Source organism: Strongylocentrotus purpuratus, unplaced genomic scaffold (assembly GCF_000002235.5).
Source record: "Strongylocentrotus purpuratus isolate Spur 01 unplaced genomic scaffold, Spur_5.0 spur5_scaffold_7, whole genome shotgun sequence".
In the NCBI taxonomy this organism is placed as follows: Eukaryota; Metazoa; Echinodermata; class Echinoidea; order Camarodonta; family Strongylocentrotidae; genus Strongylocentrotus; species Strongylocentrotus purpuratus.
This window is the reverse complement of record NW_022145613.1, coordinates 38,997,834-39,009,423: the sequence shown is the minus strand read 5'-3', so window position 1 is coordinate 39,009,423 and position 11,590 is coordinate 38,997,834. Positions and strand designations below refer to the sequence as shown.

The 11,590-nt window shown below is 37.4% G+C and overlaps 1 protein-coding gene across 1 annotated transcript; it reads right to left on the bottom strand.

Moving 5' to 3' along the window:
* Positions 1-2,223, bottom strand: LOC756129 (acidic repeat-containing protein). The gene is made up of 2 exons (XM_001193609.4): positions 1,799-2,223; positions 1-1,291 (listed from the first exon to the last, which is right to left on the bottom strand). The coding sequence occupies exons 1-2, from the start codon at positions 2,114-2,116 to the stop codon at positions 629-631; spliced, it is 981 nt and encodes a 326-aa protein (XP_001193609.2). The 5' UTR covers positions 2,117-2,223; the 3' UTR covers positions 1-628.
* Between the last annotated feature and the right edge of the window lie 9,367 nt (positions 2,224-11,590).

Genomic DNA, 11,590 nt, shown 5'->3' with positions numbered 1-11,590 from the left:
ACGATAAAGAGTATGTGAAAAACTAATCTCGAACAAACTTTTACCACGTCTTATTCGAACCAATGTTTAAATAACCTCTGACGAAATTGTCCAGACATATTATATATAATGCACTTACCAAAAAAAAACATTTAATACGTTTCATGCTTAGAATCGTACAAGTAGTATTTTACATGGGTAAGCTAACAATATACATTATATAAATACCCTATACATTCTCTCTCTCTCTCTCTCTCTCTCTTCTTTCAAGTCGAAGAATACAAAATACTTTGTTTCGTGAACATCATATAAAATTATATAGTCGGCGAAATTTATCATTAAACGAGAAGAAAGGGACAAGAAATATCAAATGAAAAACATAGAGTATTTATTTTATAAGGTAAAGAGGATATACATGAGAGGTAGATGAAATAGAAGTGAAAGCGTAAGGCTTTAGATGAAGATATATATATATATATATTTCCTTAATATTACTATGAAAATTAAGTTTGGTTCCCTGATCAGCAGACGATATATTGCTTTCATCATGCCTGATCGAATCATCTTGTGATGAAATTATGTGACGAAATTGTCTTAACTACAGTTACCAAGTTTTTGAATGATCTTCTTGAATTGCTACATTCTCGTCTTAGTCTTCGATTTCAGCAGTAGTATTGTCTTCGCCAGACATCTCGAGTTCAGTTGCTTTCTCTACCATGTTCTCCTTTTCTTTCGTCGCCGCCTTCTGAGCTCGCTGTACTTCTTTTGCTTTCCTCTTCATTTTCACCGTCTCTCTTTTCTCACTATCAATTATACCAATCCCTGATCCTAGCACCCGAAGAACTTTTCCCTGTGATGTTTCGATACCGGTTCCAAGTACCTCAAACTCAACTCCATCTTGGTTCCAAGTCGCCTTCGTATCCAAGGCGAGACCGAGTGAGCAGGCGAGCCAACCAAGAATACAATTCGCGCTGCAGAGCTCCATTGTGCAGTCGCTTACGAGCTGTAATCCATCTTCGCATCCACACGACAGCTCGCAACCAACGTTAGGGTACCTGCATTCAAGGTCAGTAAACCCGTTACATAGCTCCTTTGATGCTGACCCCATCCCTGCTGACGCTGATAGACATGCTCCTGGTACGATCGCCAGTTCGTAGTCGAGCTTTGAACTACCTTCGACTTCAACATCAATGTCGTTTACAGCTGTGCTGTGAATCGTATCTTGTTCGCCTTCTTTAGAATCGCTGGTGGGCATAGGAGACGGAGCCTTGATTGAGGACTTTGGCTGATTTGTGATGACATTTGTTGAATTCTATGAAAGAAATAAAGAAATTCAGAAATAAGCCGATACCATGATTTACATAGTTCATGAAGCTCGCCTTTTAAAGCCATTATTTTCTTTCATCATTCTAAAGTTTTTCATTTCAGATAGATTTGAAAGAATGTTGCCCTTTCAAGCCACTGGTACTCGGCGCTGATGAACTTCATGATAATTGTTTAGTTTCTAATTACGTTACAAGATCATCAACAAAAGTTTATGGCAATGAAATACTCAAGAATATGCTCCAATCCTCTCCTATTCTAGATCGATCATTTATGCCATTCACACATGACATTGCTAATTCTTATGACATGATGTCGAGAAGTAATACGTCATGAGGCAAATATAACGCTCCCTTTTCGGTAGATGCTCATGTAAAAAGGATTACGTATCGACCGTCATAATTTATAATAGTTATTTTTGTTGTTGAAGAAGAAAGACGAGCTATTCTATATAATATTATACGCCATTTTTAGTGTTTCTTTTTATTATACGCACCTGTGAAGAACCATCGTCTGAGCTGGTATTTTGTTGCTTGGAACTTTGTTCGATTTCCGTTTCTTTTGCCTGATCATCAGCGTGATTGCCGGCTTTGTCATCGGCCAAATCATCAACCCGGATATTGTCGTCGTCGTCGTCATCGCATTCTTCCTCAGCGTGAACTTCGTAATGGCTATCCGTCTGGTAATCGCCCTGGACATCGCTCTGGACATCGTCCTGGTCATCGCCATCGTCATTGGCATGGTCATTGGCTTGCTCATTGCACCCTTCATCGACTGTCACAGAGTTCATGACTTCGTCAACAGGAGTCTCCATTCTCACGTCTTAACTCGCAAAATATCCGTCGATTGTTGAAAACCGATGCACAGCGTTTCAGACTGAAAGGACAATCATCAGCTTACCAGTCGATAAAATATATCTGACAACCCGATCAAACCTAGCTATTTATATTCTTCATCTATATATTTTTTTCATTCTTGTTTCTCGTCTTCATAATCTTACCCAATAACAAATCACAAGAAGGCGGATCCTTCCCAAAACACCGTCATTATATAGCTTATCAAAACTCAGCTGAATGGAATGATCAAACTATTTGTTCCTTAAGGGTATGTAAATAGAATTGTTATCTTTAATATTCCTGTCAGTACTGTGAGGTCGCATGGTAAGATCAGGAACATGTAAGATATAGGGGTTAATTGGCCAGGCATCCCTTATCAAGTATTGTTTATGAGGCAACTTCATAATCAAGATCCGGTTATATATGGTGTCAAGAGGTATAATCAGTGAGTAAGAAGATTTGGAGACACCAAATCATGGAAATATTGGTATTCTTTCTTCGCCGGGGCTTCCCCCTTGCATCTAGAAACCCAATATAGAATAATCAAGTGGATATATTAAATAGTTCATAATGTTTAATTCAAAGAGGAATAAAAATGAGTAGGGTCGAGTTAGTGAAAATATGAATACATGTCAACTTCGAAGAAAAAAAGCTATTTCAATTTAAGGTTATAATTATCATAGATTTTCAATGAATATACCTTTTTTTTAATATGTATGTATTTATCCATATATAAATGATAGGCATCTGTTCATTTGGTTCTTATGCCCGACTAAGCAAAGATTTTTTTTTTTTTTAATTCAAAATTATAAACGCTGCAGGTGCCAATAATTATGTTCATGATCGATAAGGCGTTTACGCGCTGCCGTATCGATTACAAATTATTGCGTCACAATAGTTTACAAGAGCGCGATGACTGCGCAGCAATCATTGCTATGATGCTCATTGAAATGATTATGAAATCTTAATGACAACAATAAGAGATCCATACCCTGGAGCGTAACAATTAAAAGTTAAACGAATATTTCTTGTGAATATCAATGGTGCGATCAATTTAAGCGGCAAAGATGAAATTTTTACTACAATTCAACCTTATTATTTTATTATCGTTTGAAGCAGGACTAGCAACTATGGAAACCAAAAGGAGTTCGAGGGCAAGTTTGATTGTTAATGAATCTTTATTTGATCCTGTTTTTAACTTATTACTAAAGAAATGCACAGCTTGCAGGGGTGGGAAGTGGACCCCCCCCCCCTTTTTTTTTTATTACAAAATCCACAATTCGTATTAGTTTTCAGATAGAACCTTTTTTTAGTTCAGTTGCAAATACATGTTGTTGTTTTGTTGTTGTTGTTGCTGCTTTTAGTGAGCAGGGTGTTTAGTGAGTGAATACTTTCCCATATTTCTTTGCACATCCACTATATATATAGAAATTTAAATTCTTATGATAAACATTATCTGTGTCTTATAGGTCTACTTTAACATTCTTTCTTTATCTTATCTTAGAAAAGGGTAATCCGAGTTCGTATTTTTAATCTTGTTTATGTTTGCCTTGGATCTTGCAACCACTGATTAAATGGGGGCTTTTTGCATGCATTAGACGGATACCATTGTTAAAGAGCATGGGTTTTCCCCTCATAATGACCCAAGGAATGATGAAATGACAGGTTTTATGAAATGTGTACATTGTAATTTTTCAGAATTAGTTTTAGTCTACAAATTACTTGGTCGCAATCACTGAAGTTATCTTAAAGAACTTTGGGAAAAATATTATCTCGCAATTTAATTATGTGAGGTTGATATGCAGTGACCTTTCCAGATACTGATTGATCCTAGCTGGAATAATGAAGGTAGCCCTGCGTCCCAACAGGGGCATTTCCCCATGAACAGAGTCATAAACTCATATTACTTCAACCAGTTCTACCACTCGTACGTACCCCTGCGACACTAGGCATATTAACATCACTCTTAGACCAAGCATTGAACCTAGACCTAAGTTTAACTCTAAATTCAACCTAAATCCCAATTGCAACCCTAACATTAATCCTATACTATAAAGCCCAGACCAAGGCAAGATAAAAATGAAGTAGGTGTCGGATGATCACATTATCCATTTTCCAACATTATGTGATACCCGAAGTAACTCAAATTATATTTTCACTAGAAAGATTTTTCCATACACATGCATTGGCCTACAAACGGACTATGGGTGTGCCCCCCCCCCCCCCCCTCCCCCATTAATTACGTGTTAATTTAGATGAACATAATATGAAATAAAAGTTAATAAAAACGGGTTTGTTACTCCCGTAGTTCTATTACTAATCTCATATATTTTTGTTCTTTGTACGGTTCAGAGGGGTTTTAAACTTTCGAAAGAAGACCTTCAACTCTACACCAGCAATCACCACTCCATCGAAGGTAAGCTGGGACCTGTATGATAGGGGGAGCCTCATCTATTTTCATTATTGGAGGCGGATGACATTGATTGGGAAAAAATGTATAGTCGAAATCGGGGTAAACAGCCCGACTGGACCTTAAAATAAATTCACTCTCATTATCACGATGAAAACTCTCATTCATTGAATTCGATCAAATACAGAGTATACAAAAAGCTATCATCATCACTATCATCACCATCACCATCATCATCATCATCACCATCATCATGACTAATAAGAAATGAGTCGATGTCTGTTGTAACCATCAACATATTCATGTATAATCACGGTAGAGATTTACGGTACACCATGTGTAAAGTCCTAGAAGGACTAAGGAAAGTGGATAGAAAATAGAAGTGAAAATAGAAAGGCGAGAAAGTGGAGATTGGAAGGAAGAGTATCTTTCAGAAGTGAGTATAGTCCTGAAAAGGACTGTAAACCAGAAAGTTGTAGATAGGATGAGAGGTTTGAGTAGAAGACTGGATTGAGTTGAAGAGTTGAGTAGAGTTGCAGAGCAGGAGCAGGAGAGTAGACTCGACGTTTCGGACAGGTTGACTGTCCATATTCATGTATGTCAACATACCCTACCAATATAAACGACAATGCGCCATGGACTTGAGATAAATATTTACTTTCTTTCTCTTTTAATGTTGTTGCCGCTATTATTTCGAATAAAAGTGATTCTTATCTGAAAATACTGAATGACTGGAGGCATAATTTTATGATGACTTTTTCGTTACACAATAAAAATGAAAGTGACATACAGTAAGAACTGTCCTGATGCGCCATAAGTGGATCCTTCAAAACCACACCCTTGTCTTCTGAATAGAATAGAGTAAAATATACATATTGAAAGAAATATTTCAATCTTGTAAAAGATATGTTATTATGATATTTCCTTAACAGATTATGATTTCACAGCACCGGTGTATGTCGACCCAAAACCAATCGTCAACAAACGAAGCGTAGACTCAGAACTAGTCACACCACGAGAGCGTGAGGTGAAATTCAACGCGTTTGGTCAACAATACCACGCCCGTCTCCAACCAAACCCCTGGTTACTAAGGCAAGGATTGATTGTGGAACGAGTTGGTTCAGACGGTACGATAACAGAAGAGGAGATTTCTGAGCGGGACTGCTATTACTTTGCCCATCTTATATCTCATATGGGTGAATCTGCTGGAGCTCTGAGTACATGTAACGGACTGGTAAGACCATTACAGTCACAAACGAAAATAATGCACAAATATTTTTCAAAATTAATACTTTTTTAAAAAGGTAATCATCATTTTGGCATAATGCACACAAAACTATTCAGATCCCTAATGTTTAAAAATCATATCCTCGGATCGGTATTCCATCAATAATTGCTCCGGATTTTATTCCGTCAAAAGTATTTGGTTAGAACTCAGGGTATGGTTCAGGGATAAGGTTGGGTTTACTGTTAGGTCCAAGATTGAAGATAGGAATTTGGTTAGTTATGATAATGATAATTAATGTAATTTATATAGCACCAAATCCATTCTGTGGAGTGCTCAAGGTGCATTTAGGAATAATTAAGAATTAAACACAAGCGTTTGTACATGATTTTTAAAGGAAACTGATCTCGTACAAATTATCTAGGGAGCATATATCGTACCTCTGTTATTATGTATAATATTCCAGTTGTTATACATTTGTGTAATAATGTTGGCATTTCTCCCCATGTTCTTTGTGAATGACTGAGATAACAAGGAAATTCGAAACCCAAAAATCTAGTTTTACACCGGAATCTCTGTCGAATGCCTCCGATGAATTGTTTATATCTCATTCAATTTGATTATCGTACTTATATTTCTTCTTCGTAGAACACCACTGTAGCCTAATCTATATATCATTGTAGGCAATAAAAACTCAAACTTGAATCCATTTCTGAACAACTTGTTGTACTTTTCTTGACAGCGTGGTCTAATAAGCCATGATGATACAGATGTGTACATTACTCCATTAAAAGACCATCATGACTCTCGATACCGTCGCGAGACTCAAGACGAGTTTAATGGCGAAAAGGCTCACATTGTTTACAAACGAACATCGGGTAGAAGTCGACAAACTTCTCATAACTCGTCGTCTGCTTCATCCTCTTATGTGCACGATGACGCCGACGACGATTATGATGACGGCAGTGACGGTCAAGATATATATTACACCTATAATGAAACCAGGGATTTTGACGGGAACGATACTTCCAGTAATGATACATTTTGCGAGGAAGTATACGGTAAGTTACATGAGCCATGGAGTCGTTTGGATTCATTGGAATTACTGCTGAAGACCCCAATATTACTAATGTAAAGTATCAATTTTATGAATATGTCTTCAAGCTTTTATTTTAACCAACAATATAAGTAAACTATTCGTCATTTAAAAAAACTATTTATTCTTCTTTTAAAAAATCTTTTTATTCTTCTTGACGGTCGTTTCTGTAAAACAGCACCAGAATACACCGAAGAACCAGATCTATATCTACGGGACCAAGGTTCCTGGGAAGGGGGTAATGTGTCGCTCCCCGGGCCAATCTTTGCTGATAAAATGGCCGCTGGTCAGGAAGAAGGGGAACATTTACAAGAAGGGGGTCAGAGATACCTCGAAGTGTTCGTCGTTATTGATGATGAGATGGTGAGAGTACATCAAGAAGACGTGATGAACTACGCACTCGCTATAATGAATATGGTAAGTTAAAGGTCCGCCAGCATCCCCCACCCTCTCTCTATCTCTCTCTCTCTCTCTCTATCTCTCTCTCCCTCTCCCTCCTTCCCGTTCCTTCTCTCTTTCTTCTTTCTCTTCTCTCTTCTGAAGCTAGGGTAATAAAGTCCAAAGCTTTTTGGAAGCGCATAGAGATGTTATTTCATAACGTATTATGCGCTATACAAGAACCGAATTATTATTGTTACTATTATTATTATTATTATTCTCTCTTCTCTCTTTCTTGTTTCCCTTCTCTCTTCTCTCTCTCTCTCTCCACTCCTTTCTATTTATATTATATCTTTTCCCCTTTCTCTCTCCTCTCTCCCTTTTTTTTTATCTTCCAACCTTCTTTATCTACACCGTCATCACTATTAAACCTATCCCTTTGAATATTTCGTCTTATCCCAGGTTTCACGAAGATACATTGACCCTACATTGAAATCTGAGATACGGATGGCTCTTGTGAAGATAGTAGTATCTGAAACTCAGGACTTGACGGTAAGGTCGTAATAATAATAATAATGATATTAATAATAATGATAATAATAACATTAATAATAATGATGGTAATGATAATAATAACAATAATAACAATAATAACAATAATAATAATGATGATAATAATAATGATGATAATAATAATAATAATGATAATAATAATAATAATAATAATAATAATAATAGTAATAGTAATAATAATAATAATGATACAAATAATGATAATGATAATAATAATGAAAATGATGACAATAATAATAAAAATAATGCTAATAACCAGGCGCGGATCCAGGATTTCTTAGGGGGGGGGCCCACTTTTTTTTTGTCCGAAAAAAAATCGTAACGACTCAGCCAGCCGCTAAATAAGCGGGGGGGGGGGGGGGGGGGGTGGGAGCGGACACTTTTTTTTTTTTTGGTCTCGAAATTTGAAAATTTGACATTTTGTTCCGTTGGGGGGGGGGGGTGAGGTCACCTTTTTTAGGTCAGCCATTGGCATTTTTTTTTTTTTTTTTTTTTTTAAGAGCCAGGGGGAGGGGCACGGTCATTTTGGTCCCCAACCCGCTCCACACATTTTTGGCGGGATTAACCGCAACTGATCTCCGCTTCTTTTCTCCCTTTTCTTTTTTTCTTCCTCTTTTTGTTCCCTTTTAGCTCTCCTCTTTTCCTTTTCCTTCCTTCTCTCTTTTTTTAGCGGGGACGGGGGGGGGGAGGCTAGGGTCTTTTGCCCCCCCCCCCCTCGATCCACAACTTGTTGGCGGGAAAATTGCAACTGATATCCCCCTTCTTTTCTTTTCTTCTTCCTATTTTGTCCTTCCCTTTATCTCCTCTTTATCTTTTTTCTTTCCCTTTCCTTCCTTCTCTTTTATTTTTTTATTGGGGGGGGGGGAAGGAGGAGGCAAGTCCTTCCCCCCCCCCCCGATCTCCTTCTTCCCTCTTTTCTTTTCTTCTTCCTCTTCTTTTTTCCCTTTCTCTCCTCTTTCCCTTTTTTTCCTTCTCTCTCTCTCCTTTTTTTTTTTTTTTTTTGCGGGGGGGGGGCCAAGGCACGCTCGGCCCCCCCCCCTGGATCCGCGCCTGACTAATAACAGTAATAATATTGATGATGATGATGATGATGATGATGATAATGATGACACAAAATGGCGCTTGATAGCACTAATGCTTTTTGTTATAGAATATAATACAGAATAGATAGAAATTTGAACGTAAGAGAGAGTGAGCAGTTACAAGTATCTGGGACAAACTTTGAAAATGGAAGACACCACAAAAGAAGAAGTTATAATGAGAGTAAAAGCAGGACGGATGAACTTTGGAAGATGCAAAGACATGTTGACTGATAAAAACATACCCATGTCACTAAGAAGAAGAATGTTCAACCAATGCATTCTAACAACTATGACATATGGATCAGAAACATGGTCATTGACAAAGGATCTAGAACAGAAGCTTGTGGCTACTCAACGAGCTATGGAGAGAAAGATGACACATCTATCTCTGCGAGACAAAATCAAGCACAAATTCATACGCCAGAAAACAAAGGTTAAAGACATCATGGAGAAAGTCAGAGAATCAAAGTGGAGATGGGCTGGGCATGTAGCAAGACTTCAGGACAATAGATGGACAAATCGTTTAACAGAATGGCAACCAAGGATGGGAAAGAGATGAAGAGGAAGGCAGAAGAGAAGATAGGGAGATAACCTAACATCATACATGGGAACGGCTGCATGGACTAGGACAGCTAAAGACAGCAGAGAATGGAAATGTTATGAGAGGGCTTTGTCCAACGTCTGGATGAACTATAGCCTGATAGATAAATAGTGATAACAATGCTTTTATTTCATGGATTCATTTGAAAATGTTTATGTAAAATCCACTATATGAATACATTATTATTAGTTGTAGTAGTAGTAGTAGTAATAGTAGTAGTAGTTTAATCATCATTATTTTTCACATAGATGACTGGCCAAGATGGTAACAACCATACTCTGACTTTTCATGCTAGTGGAGAGACACTTGTCAATGAACTCTGCAGTTGGCAGGCTGCTATGAATCCTTCAAGTGACGATGATCCTCTTCATTTTGATAATACCATACTTATGACAAGGTAGGTAGCCCTAGGTCATCGTCATTTATTTTAGTGCATCAATGCTCCTGCACAATGCGACCTTTCTACCACTGCATTTTTGTTTTGTTTTTTAAATGCAACATGATCAGATTTTGGGATAATATGTCATTTCTACCTAATTGAGATGTCGCATAGTTCACCCAATTATTATGGATAAAAGGCCGAGTCGATCGCTGTTGGTAAGAAGTTGTGGCGTTACAAAAATTCGGCAGTCGTGACGTCACTACAATTCAAATCTGAATGGTTATTTACTCCAACGAAAAGCTCTGTATAGAGTACCGAAGTGAGAAGTCATACTGAACAAGTCGTCAAGGTTGCTGATTCCAAATAATTTTGTGCTAAAAAATGGCGTTGAGATCACACCAGCGCCACACACTGAATTTGCCATGCTCTAGCTCTCGCCCAATGCTTGAATGATTTCGCAGTGAACCTCATGCAATGAGCATGCTCTGTTGTTTGGAACCAGTAATCTGCATGGGGGTAGGAGCGAATATGACGTTAGGACTGTGGTATTCTGTACCCCCACAGCTTGGATAACACTACTACCGACTGTAATGTCGTAACACCGTTTAAGAAAACTTACTGCCCACTGGACCGACATCAAACGAAATTATAGGTTTTCCCGCCCAATTTCATCAGAGTTGCATTCGAATTCATGAATAGGCGTTCAAGTTCGAACGATTTTCATCAACTCTCTGCTCTTATGGTTCATTTTCATTCTTTGAGCATTCAATTTCGTTTTATATCATTCGTTTTAAATTTTTATTTCATTCAATTTAGAGATAAATCCATTCAATTTAATGACACGAAGTTGTCACTCAATTTCGCTCCAGCTGGATAGACGTTCATTAATACCGAATTCAATTTCATCTATAGGCACACACCTTCGCACTTTGAACGTTCGAATTAAATTAACATAAACAAGTTCTGTAGTTCTATGTAATTCTTACAGCAATTTGTTCACGTCATATTTAATTTAGTTATCAATGTTTTTAATTAAATAACTCATTTCATTTTTTTAATTTTATTATGTTTATTTTAATCATACTTTAGATATTTATTTTCTTTCTATTCGAGATATTCGTGCACTCTCCTCGAGCCGCCGTCATAGTCAATGTATAAATGAAAGTATGCGTATGAAAGTGGTGTTATGCGAGCTCTTGCTTCAATGACGGTTTGTCAGAGGAATGAGATATTTCAATATAAGACAAAGGTCCCACTTCAAGGTACATAAAGTTTGCATAATTTATCAAACAGATGCAGATTGCAAAGAACATAAACAGTAACAACAACAAAAAAGACCGCCCAAATGTTATAAATGATTGCCTATTCGTGAATTAGAATACCTTAACGTTCATCAAAGCGATGCAGGTGCGAATTTAAATGCATTAACGTGCATTTTTTAATTTGAATGCGCTTTTTACACGTTTATGTGAGAAAATCATGAAATCGCATGCAAATCGCATTAAATTGAATTAACTATTCAGCTGTTTGAATGTTGATCTCGGTGATCATTCAAATTTGCTCGAAATTGAATGATCGCATCTTTAAATCGGATGCGACTCTGATGAAATTGGGCGGGAAAACCTATAGTTTCGTTTGATGTCGGTCCAGTGGGCAGTTTTCTTAAACGGTATAGTTTGCAATTGTATTTTAATGTGTTAATGTT

Coding starts and splice junctions, on each gene's coding strand:
- LOC756129 (XM_001193609.4), bottom strand. CDS start 2,116: ATGGAGACTCCTGTTGACGAAGTCATGAACTCTGTGACAGTCGATGAA. Junction 1,292..1,798: donor CAGACGATGGTTCTTCACAG/GTGCGTATAATA, acceptor TTTCTTTCATAG/AATTCAACAAATGTCATCAC.